General features: G+C 32.6%; 1 protein-coding gene across 1 annotated transcript in view; it reads left to right on the forward strand.

Moving 5' to 3' along the window:
• Positions 1 to 22,855, forward strand: part of LOC148602337 (reversion-inducing cysteine-rich protein with Kazal motifs-like) — a 74,662-nt gene that overhangs the window by 32,749 nt on the left and 19,058 nt on the right. The window contains exons 5-7 of the mRNA XM_088553658.1: positions 13,128 to 13,210; positions 19,797 to 19,878; positions 21,518 to 21,712. Of these exons, the coding sequence (XP_088409784.1) occupies positions 13,128 to 13,210; positions 19,797 to 19,878; positions 21,518 to 21,712 (360 nt within the window). The remainder of the gene's footprint in view (positions 1 to 13,127; positions 13,211 to 19,796; positions 19,879 to 21,517; positions 21,713 to 22,855) is intronic.

Consider the following 22,855-nt stretch of genomic DNA (forward strand, 5'->3'; position numbering starts at 1 on the left):
AGTTGGTGATAAAAGTCATGTATCTAGTTATTTACATAAACAAGGAAAATATATGGTAAAATTGCTTCAAAAGAATATAATGACCCAGTTGTTGTCTTTGTTTTAATGAATTAGCAATAATAGTTGATTCAATTAAGCAAATTTGTCATGAGTCATAGGGTCAAATAAAATGTGAGTCATGAACAAGAAACATATATATGTACCATAATGTAAGGGCTTATTTACATATAGGTATCTAGGTTGACTACATTCTATTAAAGACTACATTTAGGCATGAGCTTTGTAAAGCCATTGTTTATTTCACTGTATACAAAGTGTTCTCTGGAATATTTCTCTCTGTCACAGTATGCATGATTTTTTGAAGGATCAGTTTAAGACAATTTGTGACAACTGTATTGGGTTCTTAACTTACATCTATCCTGCCTGTTCAGTGATATGGTTTGCCATAAATTACCTCCAAAGTACATCTGCTATGCCCTGATTAAAGTTTCCCAATTTGACAATTTGAAAATTATAATAGATAGAAAAAAAACTTTCCATTGATGAAACCATCCTTATGATATGGCCTACAAAAGTCTTTATTGGGTCAAAGTTGTTGGGCGACTCCTTGTTACTTTCCTTAAAAGGCAAAAAATGAACGAGGTGAGCGATTCAGGCTCTTGGGAACCTGTTATATGTTAACTTCATGTCACTATTTGTTTTTAAATTTTGAAATGCATTATTCTTTGAAGACAAGTTCACTTGGAATGCTGCTCCTATGTTTTGCTTGACCTCTCATTGATGGAAATGTTTTGCATGGCTATCAGTGTTTTACTCCAATATTTTCCTATAGAGAATCAGATGCCTGTTCTGTTGCTTGAACAATTGCAATGAATTAAGGCTAGTTTATTGCTAACAATGGGATGGTAGGTGTATGGAACAAATTTGTATGTTACATTCCCCAGGCTCCAGTAACTCTTTTTGACTGAATTGTCTGTCACATTCCTCTGCAAATTAAGTCCCTAAATTAACAAAATATAACATGAATTATTTGCTGTAATGTACATTAGTGATCAGATAACAGGACATATTTCTTGTCAAAAATGTGAATTATTCTGCTTCTTTGAACAGAATATATTTCAAAACAAATTAGCAGACTGAAATCCTTTAGGGAATCGTAAATAGCATATAATGTTTAATATGGCAGAACTCTCACTTTTGATAATGCTTTTGCTTGTAAATGATGCAGCTCCATTCAATATTTGATGCCATTCATGGGAAAAAAGCAGAGTTTAAGATAAATAAAACATTGTTAATGGCCATTTTCATTCAGACTCTAAAACTTCCATTTGCAGACTTTTGTATACTGGTAATCATGATCAGGCAAAAATTACTCTTTTATAATTACTCTGACTAAAATTTGTCTGTATTAAACACTTCATTGTAGGATTTCTCTTCTCTTTTGAAAAGCTTTTGAATTTAATGGCTCATATTAAAGTTCAATTTAACTAAAATTGTAAGAGGAGAGCCAATTAGCACATGTAGAAGTGGGACAAAAAATAGACAATTATCTCCTTCAAAATGACAAGTGGGGTCTTTGATAGAACATATTTTTGCCAATTCGTAGTGACAGATTTAGACTGAAAAGCTTTCATTGTGTCGAAGTTAATTCGCCTAAAAACTCTACAAGTATGTTGACTTTACAACATATTAAGAGTGAAAGTTTTTCAATAGCCGAGAGTAAACAGCCGCAGGAATGATTATTGTGTTTGACGACAAACCAGCGTTTAATTCAGTATAAGGGATACCGATTTTTAAATGGTTAATTGTTGTGCTTTTAAAAAGACGGCCGTGAAAAGCAAATAATCTTGGCCACTAACTATATTTGTGGCTAGTCCTGCTATTATTCCTTTCTTTATTATAATCTTGAAGAGGACAGGATTTATTTTCTACCATAATGAGTCTATTCAGAGATTTGTGTTCAACTTCTTGATATGTGGATTGTTGTCTTTTCTGCTTATAATCAGATTTTTTACATGGTTCCATTCATATTTTATTAATCGGTTCTTGCCCTGGGCATTTTAATGGTTTTAGAATCTATTTAGATGAGGTCAGCTTTATTTACTTTGGTTAAACATCTTATTTTATAGTTCGTTCAGACTTTTGGTTGGTATAACGAAATTAAACATGGAGTATTTTATGCTGTCTGTTGATGTTATGGGACATATATTAGAATATGTGTTTCATTCAGTAATGCCAGTACAGTCTTTGGGTTTTATTTTCTGTTTTAGCCGTCTGTTGATGTTATAGGACATATATTAGAATAGAGGTTTCATTCAGTAATGCCAATACAGTCTTGTAGTGTTATTTTTTGAAGGGTAATTACAAAATTAGGGAATTGATAAAAGCCAAGTACAACTTTTTCCCTTTTTTGGTCAAATTAATTTTGTTATTATATTTTTGTTTAAGTTGACTGCAATTGGATTTGGTTTAGATTAGAGTTACTTGTAAAATTTTAGCATTAAAGAAAAGGGAACTTTGTGTATGCTTACATATATACATGTTAAACTTCTGAAATCTAGCCCCCAAGTCTATGGATGTGTTCATTTCAGAGTCATGTCTGTTTCATGACCCAGATTTTGACATTGACTAGATGGGATGGAAAGTCACATGTCATGCCAAAACCAATGTGTCAACTTGTTCCTGCAGCCTTTGTCAGTTGACTTGAGTTCATTTCATACAACAAACTTTGATTAGCCTAGAGTGTTGTCTGTATGACTGCAGATATTCCCCCTTGAACTAATATTGACTTCTGTTTTTGGACTGAATACTCTATTAATAGTCTTGTTCTTTAATACCTCCACTCATAAGAGTTTGCACTTAATTTCATGTCTGTCTGTCTGTCACACTTTTATGTTACTGTTTCTATTGGAGGGAATGATCCTGTTTTTGGTATATTACTTAAGCATGAGACTTCCACACGGTGCCTCCTTTTCCAGGTTCCTTCCTATTCTACTTACTGTTTACCATACAACTTGATTGGACAGAAATGGTTAAGTGGGGTTATTCTCAGTACATCCTGTTTTTTTGGGTATTATGTTATGTAATTTTTATTAATTCTTGATCAAGCTATTTTTCCATTTTAAACCTTATTTTAATTCTATATTAACACCATATTCTTTGCTTTAGTATGGTGCCTAATAAAGTTTTTATTACCAATTTTGTTCTTTATGCAGCTTAAACATTTAAGTGCTTAAACTTTAGTTATTGCTTATATTGAAATAAGGTATCTTTATTGATACGAGACTTTGTTTCTGCCACCATACCAATAAAATTGTCACAGGAGGGTTTTAGACTATGTACGGCATACCATCGTTATGTAATAAAGACACATGCATGGCATGTATATTTACATGTACAATACGCCAGCATCACTGTAATTAAATGCATGTCAATTTAATGCAATAATATAGACTATTTATCAAGTGGATCTGACACTTGACGTGGAGTTTCATTTGACACTTTTTCAATTTATGAATTCTTGTATGTTTTGAATAAACTTGTTTAAATGTGACAGCCATTGTTTGGATTAAAATATCTTTATATAAACACATTCAATATTTAAGTAGGGGATCTCGGCTTTCCTCATTATGACAACAAATATTGAAATATTGTTTTACTTACCTTTATGTATTGGAAAATGGCTCGAAGATTTTAATTTAGTGATAAACTCAGGCGCTAAAAATATTAGAAATACAGATTTATTAAATTGACAGGAAGATAAATATCCTGTGCTGAAATTTACCATATGGCTCAACGGAATTAATATAATAATTTGAGGGTGCTGAAGGGTGCCTACAGATTTATAGGTTTTCCGAAATTCTCAGCAATTCTGCTCAGTGTGTTGTATAAACCTGTAGTGGAAATTGTAAGGAAGATTCTTTGCCCCGCTCCCATCCCCCTTTACTACCATTCTGATAGCAATATTCCATATTTGAAAGATGAAATCATGTTTGACTCCTGTACCTTTTATCTGTTTTTAGGCATTTAAACATGGAAATGAATGCTAAATTTTTTCATGCTTAGAACAAAGTTTTGATTGGATATAAAATGGTTGCTAACATTGTAGAAGTTAGTCTCCCTACACTGGAGCACTTGAAGAATGTTGGTAGAAGTTGTTCTTCAGTAACCTCTCCTGACTGGAGCACTTGTAGAAGGTTATAGAAGTTGCTCCTTGGGGCCCTCGTACTTGATTAGTTAATCTAGAATTATCACTACAATTCCCCTGTTTGATCCTCTTTCTCCACCTTTCATCACATTCTGCCGAACATCTGGTTGACTGCTGATGTTTTCATTGGTAAAACTATCGTGTAATTAGCTCCAATTAATTAACGTGATAAGATTACGTAGTTTATGGCATCATATTCACCAAGTACTGAAGACATTTTCGATCATGGTTTGATCTCTATGAACTCGGAAGTGTTGAAGATTTTGCTATCTGCATGCTTCAGTCTTAGGCCTTCCCTCCTACTCTTGCTGATTTCTGATTGGAGGGCTCCACATGGGGAATAATTTTTTTTTCAGTTTTCAGACATTCTTTATCTGGAGTTCCAGATTGTGTATTTATCTGAAGCCAAAGAATGTTGATTGTCATTTTTACTGGTGTTTCTCCAAACTTCACTTTCCATTTCTTAAAAAAATGACTAAAAGGTAGACTCAGGTTTAAGATGCTAGTGTACAGATTGATTGAAAGGTAGACTCTGGTTTAAGATGCTAGTGTACAGATTTTACAATTTTAAATTATGCATTTAAAATTTAACAGTTGTTTATTGTATCAACTGTGAAGAAAATATATGCACATACTTCTTCCATTGTCCATAAAAAAACGTTGCTGGACACTTGAAGTGGAAAAAACTCCTGTGAGGTAGGCCATATTTTACAGTTGTCATCATGAACTCATGGACCGTTGTGGTATATGCATCTGCACTATGAAAACTAATTTGTTGAACTTGTCATAATTTTCCTTTCATTTTTCACCCACCCTGGACTTGACTTTTTATGAGCAACTCAGGGAGTGTTTTTAGAAAAGCAGAGGACTTTGTATATATAATTTGGTTATTTTATGTTTTGTTATCCATATCTGGTCTTTGTCTCTGGATTACATTCTTTTGATTTTGGCTAGAACCTTGGTTCCCTTGATTAAACTTTTTATAAAATTACTGTAAACAAGGAGTCTCTTGTATCAATTTGTTGGTCTCAGATTTGCCTTTTTAAAGAAAACATTGTAACCAGATTTGTTTTGCCATTTGGCCTAGCTATTTACTTGTCTTTAAGTTTAATGAAGATGAGTGGAGTTTTCCATACAGAAGAGATAACATGAGTTTTAACATGGTACAAACCAGCATCTGATATTTGTTTGATTTTCATTAGCAATATCAAAATCGTAGTGTTTTTTAGGGAGAAATCTGTTAGTAGGTGAAGGAAGAGAATTACAGCAAGTAAAATAGTTAACTTCATGAAATTATATAGTGTAAAGAACGACATTTACTTGATGATAATTCATCAGTAAGTTGAATGGACAATTGAGATGGTGATTTAAATATCTATTGATAGGTGTTAAAATTACTCTTTCGATTGTTGTCCAGTTAACTGCCAAAGAAAGGACATAAGGTGATTGTCGTTTAATCAATGAATAGCGAACATAATCATTCAATGTGCTGTAATTTTTGTGTTGACTTTTGATATCCTTTGTAGTTTATGTGACTTGTACTTTGTTGTCTAGCTGTGTTTCGACCAGAAATTTCTCCAACATTAATTTTTTCCCAAATATTTGGGTCTATATGATCCAGATCCCACTTTTGAAATAGATATTTGTAAAAAAAATTTGTTAACTGTAGGAGTGGATCTAGATGTGGAGTGTTCATATCCTGATTCATGACAGCAATTTAGTGAAAAAGGAGCTTCTTGCAGGAGGGGAAAAACAGAATACAATTTTTTTCCATTAACCTCTTTTCAAGAAATAATCTGATGTGTGGTTTTAAATACCAAACATTCAAAAATGTGGTATAACTTAAAAATTAGTCACTAATCATCTGAATCTGATCTAAAGGTCAACAGCTTCAGCGAGTCTCAATTTGTTTTCCATAACTTTAGCAAGTTTTTGTTTCTTCCTCAAGTACTGATCTTTAACTTGAGGATAATAGGCATGCATTAGCAAATAAGAATTATGTCACGATAGCAAGAGAATGAGTATTATTTGTTCTTATCGTACTCATTTTGAAATATTGTACTTTGGGAAATGTCGGTTACATGTTTTGTTGATAAGGTACAATGTTTGAAAATAAAGACTCATAATTCACGTTTTTTTTATATTAAAAAAAAATAAAAAACTAGCAACTGTGTTTATAAAAGCGAAGATTATAACCCTAGTGGATTTTTTTTTTGCATTTTGGAAGGGATTTGGAGGTTATACATGTAGGTATGTTTATATTTCAAATTTCCTGTAAAAAATACAAGTAGCCCTTTATATGTTGTGAATTTGACCCATGAAATATAGACCTACTGGTCATTGGTCTAATATGATGCATTTACTTAGGATTGTAAAATTATTTTTGAACAATAAGTATAAAGTTGCACTCCAGATAAGAATCATGCAAAATGTGATTCATGGCTGGAAAGCCTACATATTTTTGTTTTAATATTTTGTGTAAAATATTATCGTAAACAGAAATTAACATGTGGCTTTTCATATAACCCTTGATTTTTGGAGATAAAAATTATATAGGTTGTACTGTATATCTGCTTGACAGGTTGATTTCTAATGACCAGTCATATCACAGTTTTGTTATGTAAAATTTTTATATGTGTAAAATTGACAAACAAAACAAAGGAATCAATAAAATATATTGACCGCAGCGCTATGTGGTCACATGATGCGATCACTGGTTTAATGGTTTGGCTTGACAGATCGATGACCAATCAGAAACTGATTGGTGTTCGATGATTAATTTACAATTTTTGTTGCACGGATTGGTTCAGGTTCTGTAACTCTTTAAATACACTAAAATACAATAAAAACTATTGGATTTTCCATGTGGATCATCTCCTAAGAACAGACAGATTGGAATGAATAATTATACATTTTATCATATAAACCTATAAAGCAGTTTGATAACAAAAATAAAAATGTGTAACTTTTTTGGGGGGGTGTATCACATATTACAGAATTTGCATGATTCTTACTAAGACTACTACATTGTCTTCAAATACTATTTGCCTTGGTTTGTTTTCAGTTCCTGTATATATATGTATATATTGTTTGTTCAAAACATTTCTAAGTCCAGTTTTCCAGACTTTGTTTTTATCTTGAAGCACAAGCATTTTGATCATTTTTAATGGGGATTCCCCAGGCTTCACTTTCACTTTTGCAAGTGTACTTGATAAACAGACTTATTAAGTTTTTTACTGCTCTCGTTACATTGTTTGTGTGTGTATGTGTGTGTGTGTTGGGGGGGGGAGGAAGGGGGGTGTTATTACTTTTACACAGTCCCTATTCCATTGACCTGACTGGTTATTCTTTGCTTGGTATTGGTCTCATCTAATTGAGATTTGTAGTTTTCATGTCATTTCAGTGTTACACGATCTATTATTACTTTATAAAGACCAAATGATTTTACGCGTTATGAAATAAGTCTTTAAAATCTATGTGGTATTTAGCCTACTGTTCAATATATTTTTTCTCCCAGTAGTCTTATATACAATATATAAGTTATTGGATTTTGTGATCGTTTTGTCAGAAAGGTAATCTGTTTTATGACGGGGAGTGGAAACATAGATAATCGGGGTACATAATGCTTGATAGTAACGCTGCTACCTTTACAATTTATGTCTATAGTAAAATAGTATAATAGATTCATTTTAAAAGATTTTACACTGAATGTATAGAAATTTTAGTTGAATTTTCACGGCTCAGTGAAGATCCATCAAAAACTAATATAGTATTTTTTTTTATTCTTGACACCTGTCAGTTAGACTAGGTTTTGTTAAATAATCGGGGTCACAAAAGGGGAATAATTTGTTGGCATTTAAATTTTCTCAAGTGTTTTTCAGTCACAAATAATTTTCCTCACATAAATAAGGATTTGCTGTTCTGATTTAGACGATAAGTTGGAAGTGTTGGGAATGAATTATTGTTATTATTTTATAAACTTGATGATCTCCTCGAGGTGCAGTTTCCATCCAAAGTCATATAATCATCTTTGGGTTATAGGTGAAACCATGTCATGTTACCTTTATTGTTAAAAGCTGTGAATCGGTAAAAGATTTATGTTCAAATAATTAAAATATTGCATGGAAAATTACATCTTGTTTTTTTTTCGGTATTGCGGTATTGCGTTGGTTAAGCAGCATTAATAAAGCTTTCAGTTAAAGCTTTGTGGGAGACCAAGTTTAACGCGGATGTCAGGATTTTTGTTATCTCATTTCTATAGAATTTTTATATCCATTTCATGTTATTGAAAGATATTTCATTTTACCAAAAGACATTTCATGATATATATTCTTATCACTACACATCCTCAGTAATTGTTATCAAATGAATTTTTTGTAAATATTTCATAACAATGAACTTCACTTCATAAATAACAAAAAAAAAAAAAACAAAGATAATCAAACACTTTTTACAAATGAGAAGTTTTTAGAAATTCTGCCTAATATTGGCGAGCAGATTTGTGTTATATTTTTAACCCTTCTACAAGATATGTCGAAAAAAAGTCTTAAAGTAGCTATTGATAAGGAAAATGTTTTTTTCCTCACCATAGGAGAGCATCAAAACAAATGGTTCTGTCCAATAGTACCGATTGTTTGCCGAACATTGCGCTCTATTTAGTTATTGACGAGTTACCAAGCCATAAATCATTAAATAAGGAAAAACACTATTTCACATCAATGTTGTAAAGAATTCCTATTAAATGCCTTATAAATACTCAGTGAAGAGATTAAACGGTTTACTGTCATTAAAAACCTGTAAGTACATTCTCATCTGAACCAGGACGATTCAAAACCAATGAGGCCCAAAAGTTAAAATTTTACTCTTTAGTAATTTTGTTTGCCAAACTGCCACAATTAAAATATGATTTTTTTTTCTCCACTTGGCATACCATTTAAGTACCATTCAGTGTAAGAATCGGGCAGTGGGGGTCATTTTTCTCAGTTTGGTCTATTTTACTTCAGGTATATTCTATGCATCTAGAAAACAACTGAAAAGCTGTTTAGATTTATCCTAAAGCATCTGTGGCATAGGTATTTTTGACAGCTTCTTTAAAAAAATGTAGGAAAATTTCCCACCATTTTTCCACAGCGCATTTCAACAACATTTGACCAATCAATATCTTTAAAGGACAAACTTATGAACACTTCAGTAGCAGTCTTTGTAAGAATCATGCAAAATCTGAAAAATGTGATACACCTCAAAAAAGGCTGTATATTTTTATTTTTGTAATTAAGTTGTTTTATGGGTGTATATTTTGAAATGTGTAATTATTCATTCATATCTGCCTGTTCTTATGAGATAATCAACATTGAAAATGTAATAGATTCTATTGTATTTGAGTGGCATTTACAGAGTTATCTCCCTTAATTTTGAAATCTACAGTGCATTCTGTATAATTTTAATCTCCTATATGAAAAACCACTTGTTTCTTTCTGTTTACTATGACATGTTAAACAAAATATCAAAAATAAAAATATTTAGGCGTTCCAATCATGAATCACATTTTGCATGATTCTTAAGTGGAGTGATACTTAAATTATTATATCTGAAGGTTATAAGTATGAATTATATAATTTATATTATGCAATAAAATCTGCAGGTTTTTTCCTTCATGTGCTACACTTAAACACATTTTGCCTAACTTTTAGAAAGGGAAGTACTTAAATTTTTGATTGACACATTTTATTGTAGGACTTTCATTTCCTAAATTTAGATTTTTGATAAAGGCAGAATGGGTATTGTTTGGTCTCATTATAATCTTTACGCATGGAGGCTATACAGTATATTCAATAGGGTCGATGGAAATTATTCACTTTTTCAAAGTAAAGTGAAATCTATCTAAACTGAATCTTGAAAATCTGAAAACTTGTCTAAACCAGACACTTTAAAAAGTCCCTTTATATCAGTTTAGATCTGTTTTTTTTTTCAATATAGGTTAATGGAATACCCATCTAAACCCAACCAATTTTTAAGTCCAAAAAGGGTTAAAGGTTAAAGTGTTTCACTGTACATAAATGATCGGGAGTTGTTTACAGTTCTCTTTTATACGAAGACAAAAAGTACCGATAACACAAATTCACTTTTCGCTTTGCCAATGCACGATAAACATCTGAATTTTACAAAGCTTACCCTATAATGAGCTTTGTAAAAAATTTCAAAGCCGAACACTATTAAGCTTTTATCGGTTAATCTTGCCATAGGCCAAAATATAGTTGACGACTCATTTTTTTTGATTGGCATGTAGAATAAAAGTTTATTGTCCAGGTATCAGGCCATCTTTTACAAAAACACAAAGCAGAAACAAAAAACTCATTCTGAGGGAAAAGGGGGGGGGGGTAGAGAAGGGAAACTTATTTTTTGGTGATACTCTGTAATGAGGGTTTTTTGACACAGTTTTGACTTATTAAAATGCAATGTTTATGAAAAGACTAAAATTGTGTGGTATTTAAAAGGATTTATTATACATAACAAAACTTTTGACCACCTTAATGGTGTACTTGTACGGATTTGTTTTTTTTTTTTCATAAAATATTGTAAAACCTGTCTAAACTATATCCCGAATAAACTGATGACCTATCCTTTTGTATCAATTTCTATACATTTTTAACCTGTATAAAACTAAATACCTTCATAAACCAAGTACATTTTAAGTCCAAAAGGAGATCAGGTTACGACAAGAATGGATATGGTGAATGTGTCTAAGAGACAACAGGCCCACTGGGATGAAAAAGCCAGGTTAAGGCCACCCATGGGTCTTTAATGAATGATGAGGAAACTCTCACATCACAGGGCAGGCTGTAGTTAGCCACAAAACGATATTGTACATAGGTAGAGCAAAATAGTTCCCCAGGATAGACTCCAGCAACATAAAAGAAAACAAAAAGTGAAAATGAAACAAGGCCTACTGAGGCCAGAAATTCCTGACTTGAAACAGGCACAAAAAATGTTGTCGGGGATAAAGTACTTTGACATGATCACTTCACTCTCCCCTTTATAAATCTGGCCTCTGTGGAAAAAATATTACACAATTAAACACACCTAAAAATCAATTTAAAAAGGTCAGATTTAAGACAGCTTTCATTGTATTTCTAGTTGTTTTTTTGTTGTTTTGTTGAGATTTGAATGATGGTATGCCACTGTCTGTCTGTCTGTATGTCTGTCATAACTTGTCATGTAACTAAAAAATGCTAAATGGGATTTTTATAATATTTTTAATGCATCACTAACAGTGAAAGCAGGACTGGTGACTGTTCAACTCTGTCTGTCCATCCGACACATTTTCTCCCTTAATGATTTAGGGGTACCTACTTGGTGTAATCTGTAAGTCTAAATGTATTAATCCAGTATTATTTAAACTTTACATAGTGTTTATATACATACATACATATAGACATGCACCTCCTATTATGGGCAACTTTGATTTAACTTATCTTACATATGGAGCATTATGAACATTCTAAGAAACCTCTTCTTCATTTTAAATTATTTATATATATTGTTTCAAAAATATGGGACTTACAAATAAAAAGGGGTATTTTATGGTTAGCGGACAGGTGAAAAAAATATCATTCTAGTAAACAATGATATATGTTGTTCCTTAGGTTCAAACCCTCAGAGCTGTTCAACCTTATGATTGGGTTCTCAGAACACTTAATGACTGATGTTTTTGATTCAATTTTATAGCATTGTCATCTTAAAAATATTGAATTTTTGGACAGCATATTGGCACTGACCTTAGTAGTATATGTGTTTATTTCATTGCATCACTGCGGACAAAGTTGGGTACATGCAATTAAGCAGATTTACTTTGATGCTAGTTATTATGGGTATTCAGTGTCCTAACGGCCTAATGGCATTCCATCTGCCCTGAATTACAATGTATATCAATGCTAAAATATCTTTATTCAGTATTAAATTTCCATTATGTCTGTCAAGTGATACAAAATTAGCAATTAGTAGAAATGTCATTTTCTTAAGATTTCAGTAATACAATAGCTGTTTAATACATTCAGACTTTTAGACATTTCCTATCATAGCGATGATTCGATGTATTAAACTATTGGGACTCCTTTAAATCGTAGCCCTAGACAGTCATTTAAATGGATTTTGCATGCTCGTAAATTTTGGGTGCAATGAACTGGTGAAGAAATTAACATGGCGAAGGAGGAGAAACGGATATTTTTTGTAAGCCCACCCGACTTTGTCTTTGTCTTTTAATGGTCTAAATGATTAGATTGAAAAGATTTGAATTACCGATATGGTAAAATGCCCATATCGGTTTAAACGACTGGCTATCAAATATCTATTATGGTGTAATTGTTGTGGTTTTGTGTATTAAAGGTTTGTGAATGTATCAGAGGCAACATAATAAGTCAGTGTTGGAATGATGGTGTATATTGAAGAAGCTTCCTGCAGGCTGTAAATTTCAAAATTAAACTTTTTTTCTTTAATTTTATTAGATTTTGTTGTGTTTTTTTTTAAGAACACGGAAGTCTTTTGATAGTGTATTAAGGAGACATGTTGTTGTAACTTGAGTTGCAGTGTGTAATTGCAGTTTATCTTGAGGCATATTTGTTTAAAACAAGACCACCAATACTTTGAATGAAAGTTAAGCCTAATAGAATCAAAGTTTCAATATGCATGTACATTCAGTGATATTGAGTGTGCAAGTTAAGTAAATATTTTTGTGAAAGTATTCAAAAGGAATGCACCTGCAGATCCAAGGGAGAAGAGGGGGGTGGTCCTTATGCTCCATAATGTATTGGTTGGTTGTTTAGAAAATCTCTGAAAGTCATTGCAGAAGGTCAGTGTGCACCCCACCACACCCCTTCAGATTTATTTTAGCCACCACTGACTTGATTTTTTTTTTCACTTTCAGTGGTACACAGTATAGCACAGTGGAATGGCAGAGCTTGTTGTGATCTTGCTGTCAGAAGACATTGCAAACAGGCTTGTCTACTGGTATGTATTATTATTATATGTCAGTACTGTAAGGACATTATTTCATGTTTTAAGTAGCCATCAATCTTCGAATCATACCGACATTGATTCAGGAGTCAAAAGAATCATGTATTTCTATTTTGCTGAATGCTTCAGAGAACAATAATTCACTGATGATTTGTTATTTACATTCTTGAGGAAAATTATTATGGAATGTATTGAAATTCTCTTGATTTTACAATCGTGAATGTCCATGTACTGGATCTGCACACATGTGGCCGGCAAACTTAATTTGTGACTGTCAAGTCTGTGGTGAACACTTCCTAATTTTCAAATGCAATTTTGTTAGTTATCTCCTAAAAATAATACCCCAAAGGTCACTTGAAAAACTTCACTGTTTGTGTACATGCCTAAACTCCACACCATGATTCCATTCCAAGGCTCCAATCTTTAAGTTGTATGGTCCTCAAGTCAATCATGTCTAACACTATTTACATAAGAGATAATTTACAAGCTAAAACAATCATTCCAGTTTTATAGAACATGTAAACTTGTCTTGAATGAGAGGAAATCTGGCCACCCAATCTACTGGTTTACATATATACAAGTTTTATCATAACATTACACACTGTCCAGATGGCTATGATCTACCGATTCATGCCTCTAACATCACTTTGTTTAAAACACATGTCAAAACTTGAAGCTTAACTAAGGATGATTGGGGCATTCTGATCTCTAAAAGTGTTAGATGAGTGCTTGAGATGAGTAAACATCATGAAAATGAATCACAAATGATTTAAGGACTGTAATACTTTTCTGAAGGACAATCATCCTGAACCTCACCAATGATATACAATAGACTAAAATCCAATTTTGAGTTGAGCCCAAGCTTATCCTAAATCAGGCTGAAATTCATGACAAAATTATTAAGCCCAAGCTAATTCAATATCAGGCTAAAATTCAAAGGCCATTGCTAAGCCACAATGAAATGGAGACCAGGCCAAGTTTAAGAGTATACCCATTCCAACATTGTTTTGCGACTCATAGATCTCATCTGTTCCTCTCACTTCAGATATATGCAGTATAGTTACTGATTATGCTTTAGGAAATATACCCCCCTTTCAGAATCCACTTTTTATGCTTCAACTTTTAGTTTTGATTGTAAGCATTATGTACTTGTTCATTTTTGTGGATGCTGTTCTGTGAACATTTTCATGGATACCAATTTTCCCAGTTTCAAAAAATGATTAGCGCTATAGTGTGAAAAATTCAAATTTTGCAGGTACTATTTTTCATGCTTTTTTGTCCAGCTCAAAAGTAGTGAAAATTAATATGTTTACAGTAATCCAAACTTCAACAGAACTATCTTTACAATCCTAGTTGAATTAGGAATTAAGCCAAAGAAACAGTAGACCCTGATAGATGTGGGAAAAATCAACTGTTTCGTCATAATGTGTTGAAATAAATTGATTGCCATTTATATAGTAAATAACCCCCTACTTTATGAAAATGATATTGTCCTATTCTGTGTAATGGAAAAGTCCTATGATGGATTCAAGTCTCTTATTTGCTTTCTTGAACATGCTTAAGTGTTACAATATCTAAAGCTCTAGAGGATTGTAATTACTCTTGTAAACTCAAAACTTTTCATAAAACAAACAATCTGGCTATCAGTTGTCAGACAACTATATCATCTAAGTTGTCTTTCCCTGATGAATTAAATTCTTGTGTCTTCATCAGACTCTCTAATTGGCCAGACTCGGATCAATTCAAAAAGATACAAGTCCAATATTTTATAAAAAATGAATGCTGAAGTATCAGTTTTCCCTCTGATTGATTGACAAGGTCAAAGGTTAAGTGCATACAAGTTGAAAAGCATCATTTATCACTGACAGTTAGTAACATTTTCATTATCGCCAGCCATGAGTTTGTGAAAAAATGTTTTTGTGGGGGATTTGTTATCTCTGTCAAAGGATTGATGAAAGTGGTGATGATTTTTCATTATAATGATTTATTATACCAATCAATGATGCTTAAAGTACCATGTGATGAATTCTTTCTGTCAAAAAACTGGCTTTTCTTCTTGAGCAAGGTTTTAGGAATCTTATGGTACATGTACTTATATTGTACATTGATACACTACACAGGCCAGAGATGAACTTTTTTCGGAGGGGGAGGGATTGGTTAAAAATGGGGATTACTGAACAAATGTAATGTAGTTAGTTCCAAAAGTCACATCGGAAAACTTGTCTATGTGTACATGCCTAAACTCCACACCACAACTCCATTCAAAGACTCCACTCTGTAAATTATATGGTCCCCAAGATAATTGAAACCAAGTCAGTCCAAGAAGCCAAAAATTTTCTGACTTTAATATTGTACTTTGCCATGTATAGTACAGCTTGTGGTAGAGGTGGTTGAAATTATTTCTCCACCTGTTATGATAAAATTCTGATTTTTATTATGTGAGCTTATTGAGCATGTTAAAATTTCAATTTTACCATAGAGAGTGGAGAATAATGTAAATATAAACAGACTAGATTAAAGGAAAATAGGTTTCTACCATAATTTGCTTAAATTTCAGGAAAATGTAAAAATATGGTAATTTAATCACCTCCTCTTAAAAAAAGTTGATTAATTCTCATGCATTTGTATCAAATCATTTAGAGCAGGAGCAAGAACAATCTTTACTATAAAACAATATTATAACCTGCAATAACAGCATTGTTGAAACTGACTTCCAGATTTACCTTGCTCACAGACCAGATGCCAGTCATTTGGACAGAAAAATATTCTGCAACTAATATACACAGGCAAATATTTTTCATGTGAAATTCATGTTAATCAAGCCTCACATGAAATTCATGTGAACTTTACATGAAATAAACATGATTTTCACATGAAATTCACTTAACATGACTTTCATGTGAACAATTTACATGAATTTCATGTAAAGGCTCGATTCACCAGAATTTCATGTGAACTCTGTCTCAAAGTTTATTTGCATTATTAAGGTGAAAATCATTTAAAGTAATTTTGTCCGTGTATGCTGTTGGGACATAATTCTAAAAAAAAATTGTATTGAACATTCTTAATTTGCACAGTTTTGACATTTTAATCTTTTTTAAATGGTTAGAATAAAAGCTACTTTGCTCATTATTGAAATTGGACCTTACTATAATGGAGTTGTATTTCATTGAGATATTGTATTCATTGTTTTCTTATCTTCATGTTATTACTTAATGCTACTCTTCTATTTAATATTCTACAAGTACTTTATTATTTCTTTTTATGACATAAATTTGATATGGCAGTTTTATGATGAGTTTTATTCTTGGGTTTATCTGAAAACCACAAACAATATAAAACCATAAAAACACATTTTTCAAATATGAATATTAAATATGATATGATGTTTAACTTGTCTGACATCCATTAAAAGTTACAACCCTTTTCCATTTGGCAGGCTGTAAATAATTGAAATGTTTTTTTTTCGGAGGTTCTAGATTTTACAGCAAATTCGCATGAACTTTCCACGTATTGAATCGTTACATGTAAGTCTGTCCTTTGATTAATTGTCCACACATTTTATGTTGTTACAGAAAACCTTTGTTCGAATTTTAATGAATTCTTTTGGGTTTTTTTTGTTTTTTGTTTTGGTTTCCATTTATTTCCTGATTTTTGTTTTTAAGGACTTGAAGAAGAGGGCAGCCATTTATTAAAGGCATGTGAAGTGAAATATAAGTTCCTTAAATTTCTATTGTATATTTTTTATGAAAAACTCCAAGAACCTTTATTTGTTGGTATCATGCAGGTATGACTTACTTCAGGTCATTTATGGGATTTTGAAATTAGTATATTGGCAATTCATGTGTACAAAGGAAAACTTTTAATTTCTGCAATGAGACTTTCGAGATACTTCCATGATACTTCTATGATACCTTAACAGCAGGAATGAGCATTGCATACTAGTATTTTGGCTAAAAACACTTCTAAACATTACATATATATTGAAAAACTAATTTAAATGCTTGCAGTATTTCGAAAATAATACTTAAGGTGGGTTGGCGAAGATAAGTTTGGAAAGTCAGAACCAATCCACTGTAATTTAGACTTAATTTACATTACATAATTTAGTAATAATACAGGAACCCGTTAATGAACTAATTACTTGTTTGAAAGGGTACTTAAAATTATACCAGAAATGATTTATTTTAATAGCTATGCTATAATGAAAAGTGAATTTGGGTAATTTTCTAAGGTTAGCTGCTAGACATGGTATAAATGATGGCATGACTCACGATAAAGTTCTAAACTCAAATTTATTGTGTTTTATGGGAAGAGAAGGAAAGTTTAATTGGCTGTTTTACTTTATTAATTTCTTTTCTCAGGACAAAATGATTGTGTAGAAAATTTTGGTTTAACAATGTGAAATGTTTTCATTAGGATAGAGAAGGGTATTATTTGGTCACAGTGTGAGCTTCAGAGAGGTTTAAAAAAAATTGAATTTATAAATCAGGTGCATGCAGATTCAGATATCGTGTAAGGGAGGTGGTCTAGAAAAAATTAAAAGGTTTCAGCATTCTGAATTACTCTAGATCTGTCAATATGGAAAGTAAAGGTCTTGATAAGTTATAAAGGTCCAAGGTCTAGTGGTCACCATCTAGTGTAGAAACAAAAAAAAATATACAGGGTACCTCAATGGACAAATACCTGTGAAAAGGAGCTTCAGTGGTGTTATGTCCAGCAAGATATTTGAGTTTTCACTTAAGGAGGTAGACCTAAGCTAAGGGACACAACTCTTTAAAATCATTGGAACGTTTGTATTTAGGCTCTTTATATCAATCTCATATAAGCATCAAAGTAACTTGGATTGATTTCATGCTGTTTCAAATGGTAGCTTGAAAGGCTAAGGTGAAATTGAATATGATGTAAACATATCACTGATTTCAAGAGTTATGCCCCTTACCACAGGTCTACCTCCTTAAATACTATGACCAATTAATTCTCATTTTGGGCAAGTACAAATTCAACTAAGAACCATGCAGAGTATAATAAATAATTATCTTTCCTGAACAACTTCCCTATTAGTGTAAATTAATGCAGTATTGTCCTTTTAATAATGATCTGGAATCCAATTGAAATGAATGTAGGATGCCAAAGTGGCAAAAAAAAATAAATAAATAAACTGGTCATTTGTTCTAACATCAGTAGAAAAATGTGTAGAATTTTTTTTTAGTGAAAGACATCTGAACTTATTTCAGTAATTTTGTTACTTTCCCAAATTTAGATAAATCTTTTGTTTTTTGTTTTGTTTTGTTTTTTTTTTTATTATGAAAATGAATTTTTGAAAGATTTTAGGTTTTAAGAAATAGACAAAAATATTTGAACTCTATTTGCATGATTTTTAGGTGAACTTGTACATTACAAAGTTTTTAACATCCAGGTAATGTTGATGGTCCTCTGTTGGGTCTGTGTATTGCTTTATGAAATGTCTCTTTTATCAATCTGGCAGAACTTTAGTGCAATTGAAACTTTATCTCTGTTTTATTTCTTACATTTTATTTATATGACCTTGATACAAACGTGCTTATCATTCTAGAACTATTCTAGTACACATAAACTATGAATTGAAAACATATCCAAGATTATGTAAGCTTGAGGATGATATGAATATATATCACCCCCTCCTTTAACCCTCACAACTTCAAATCTTTATACCATTATTTCTTAAGTAACTCTCAAAGAAAACATAAAACCAATTTTGAAATATGACTTGACTGCCTCCAGAAAACAGTGGGTTTTCCATAGCAAGATGTTCTTTTAATTGTTTAAACTGTTCAGATTTCGGCAGCTAATTGTATGTAATATCTTCCATACATATTCTCGTTAAGTTCTTGGGGGTTATTTAAGGGATATAGACAGAGAAATTTGTGCATTTATGTCTCATTTAAGTAAAAATGAAGCGAAAATAAAGTACACTGAGCAGAAATGAAATTATGTTAAAATAATGATTCATATTGTCTACACTTTACAGCACACGCAATGATAATGGTCAGGGAATAGAGTTGGTCCTCCCTTGATTAAATGACTATAACCATATGAACTTCCTTAGGTATTTAAGTTGACTAGGCAATAGAGAAAGAGGTTTAAATTTTCTATCATTTTCCAAGTGTCCTGTAAATAATCTAGGAAGAATATCAGGTGATTGACATTAAATGAAGGGAAGACCAACTGTGTTCCGTTAACTTAAAAATTGTGTACACTGTAAGCATTTCGACATTAGTGCAATATTTCTAGAAAGGGAAAAACATGGTATAATAGTATAATGAAACTCGCATAATTTTATTTCAAACATACTTAGCATTTACTTTGAAATTACAAAATTGACATCACATTTTATTTATGATTGTCGGGATGATTTTCTTCCACTTTTGGCAGATTTCCATTTTTTTTGTAATCCGGATTTTACTGTAACAATTCTTTATTTTTTGCAGTTTATTTACTTTTGATTTTGCCAATATCCACTTACCTGTTGATCTTCCTAAAATCTTCTCTGTAATTGGAATAATAAATGCAATTCTTAATTTACATTTTTTCCTTGTAGGCAATGTCCATAGGAGAAGTGGAAGGAAAGTGTTCCAGAAGTAAGGAACAGAGCCTGTTCAACTGTTTGGACAAGGAACAAGGTACTTTAAACTTTAAATTGAATCTTCCATTTACTGGAAACCTGTCTAAACAAACATCTTCTAAAGGCTTTCATGATAGGTGTCTTATGTAAAACAGGATCATTTAATCCTACCAGAGTACCTGTCAAGTTTACCCTTGTTTTCAAGTCTTTTTTTTTTGCCTACAGCTGTTTTCTCTGTCTGGGATACGTGTAGTTCTTTTGTGTTTTGTAATTTGCTGTTTGCTTATTATAACTTTTTGGTGTTTCTGGTGTTGTTTTGTCCATTGTCCAGAACTGTTTAGTGTTTTGGTCCATTGTAGAGAACCATTTGGTGTTTGTGGTGTTGTTTTGTCCATTGTCCAGAACCTTTTGGTGTTTCTGGTGTTGTTTTGTCAATTGTCCAGAACCTGTTGGTGTTTCTGTTTTTGTTTTGGTCCATTGTCCAGAACCTTTTGGTGTTTCTGGCGTTGTTTTGTCCATTGTCCAGAACCGTTTGGTGTTTCTGGCGTTGTCTTGTTCATTGTCCAGAACCGTTTGGTGTTTCTGGCGTTTTCTTGTCCATTGTCCAGAACCTTTTGGTGTTTCTGGTGTTGTTTTGTCCATTGTCCAGAACTGTTTAGTGTTTTGTCCATTGTCCAGAACCATTTGGTGTTTGTGGTGTTGTTTTGTCCATTGTCCAGAACCTTTTGGTGTTTCTGGTGTTGTTTTGTCAATTGTCCAGAACCTGTTGGTGTTTCTGTTTTTGTTTTGGTCCATTGTCCAGAACCTTTTGGTGTTTCTGGCGTTGTTTTGTCCATTGTCCAGAACCGTTTGGTGTTTCTGGCGTTGTCTTGTCCATTGTCCAGAACCGTTTGGTGTTTCTGGCGTTGTCTTGTCCATTGTCCAGAACCTTTTGGTGTTTCTGGTGTTGTTTTGTCAATTGTCCAGAACCTGTTGATGTTTCTGTTTTTGCTTTGGTCCATTGTCCAGAACCTTTTGGTGTTTCTGGCGTTGTTTTGTCCATTGTCCAGAACCGTTTGGTGTTTCTGGCATTGTCTTGTCCATTGTCCAGAACCGTTTGGTGTTTCTGTTGTTGTTTTTATCTATTGTCCAGAACCGTTTGGTGTTTGTGGTGTTGTTTTGTCCATTGTCCAGAACCGTTTGGTGTTTCTGGCATTGTCTTGTCCATTGTCCAGAACCTTTTGGTGTTTCTGTTGTTGTTTTTATCTATTGTCCAGAACCATTTGGTGTTTCTGGTATTGTTTTTATCCATTGAGGGAATTTACCATTCGTTTGCATGATTGAGTTGTCAAATCATGAATTCAAGAGAGTACGAACTGGTAATTTTTTCTTAAACCACAAAAATTGGTACATGAATAAAATTACTTTCACATTAGTAAAAATAATATAACCATGTTATGTGTTGGTTCTGTGAGCTAGCAAATGAAAAATCCAGCACAGCTGTTTATATCCAACAAGTATTTTGTGAGCTAAAAATCCAGCTCAGCTGAGCATATCCAACAAGAATTCTGTGAGCTAAAAATCCAGCTCAGCTGAGCATATCCAACAAATGTAAAGCAGGGTGTGTTCAACTGGTCAAACATTCTTACAGGTAAATGCATGAAATATCCACCAAAGGATGTAAATCCACAATTCATCAACTGTTTTAATTTCTATAGGTAGTTCTCGATGCTGTAAATCTTCCAGTGAGTATAGCTGCCAGTTGGTTTGTCAGGGAATGTTTACCAAAGACACGATGACACGACAGGAGCAGCGACATATGTTACGAGGACAGTGCCAGGGAACCAGTAAGAACATCATGCAGTGTTTACAGCATAGAGAAAAGACACAAAGGGACAATAATCCAATGGATAGTGAGTTATCTCTCTTTTATAATATGAAACTTTAGTAAACATGTATATACATGTATCTACTCCTTATGATAAAGATATTGAGTATTATAGATACTGACACTGAAAAAAACTTTCTGCTCAGGGTCAAATCCTGGTGGTGGGGTTGGAATCCCCTCTTTGTTAGATTATCTTGTCAATTTTGTGCAAAATTTGGTGAAGAATAAGCAAATGATGGTTGAAAATTCAATTGTCAAATTATTATGAAACTTTGCATGTTCCTGATTTATGTACAATGACCCCTAGGTGGTCTTCTGGTAGGGTACTTGGCATAAGTACAGGAGGTCATTGGTTCAATTCCTGGCCAAGAAATAACCAAAAACTTTATGATTGATTGTCACACCTTCATCATACATGTTGGATACAGGAGATAAAAAAATGTCTGGTTAAACTTTGGAGTCAGAATAATGTGTCTCAGTAAGGTGACATGCCTACCTGTTGTTTCGGTGAGCTGGCACAATCAAATTCCAGCTCAGCTCAGTTTTTCAAGTTGGGTCTGTTTGATTGGTCAAACATCATCTGTATGAAATATTGGACATTGAACAATAAACCACAATCAATCAATATGTACTCTGTACATTCATTGTACAATATGATGAAAATTTACATTTAGGAGGGGTTAATGGTGAGATGAATGGAGATCATGTTAAAGAATATCACTTGCTTTAAGTAGATAAAACTTTGTGTGATTGATATTAACCTTTGATGTAGAAATATGCAATTTCTCAACAGAATCCTTTGAAACTTTGTCAAAAAGTGAATATTTAGATAACAACAACGCTCACTGATAAAAATTTGCTGAAATTCAACTTTTCAAACCATGCACCTGTTAAATCTAGGAGGTTAAACTTGAAACAGATCGTTTTTCATAAAACTGTAGATCTTTTGAAGAAAAAAATGTCTGATTTCTCTGTTGTACCTGCATAATTGCACCAAAAATTACTTGAAAAATTCTGTTTTTGCACTCAAAATATCGCCTCCTTGTTTTTAGTTCTAATGATCCATTCTGGCATGTTCTTGGTGAAAGATATGCAGTGTTGGCATGTTAAGCTAATTTTTGTCAATTTGAAGACTTTATCCAGCATTGAGATATGCCTAATTGGTTGT

The sequence above is a fragment of the Perna viridis genome, chromosome 11 (assembly GCF_037379345.1).
Source record: "Perna viridis isolate PV_CMFRI_1.1 ecotype Kerala chromosome 11, ASM3737934v1, whole genome shotgun sequence".
In the NCBI taxonomy this organism is placed as follows: domain Eukaryota; kingdom Metazoa; phylum Mollusca; class Bivalvia; order Mytilida; family Mytilidae; genus Perna; species Perna viridis.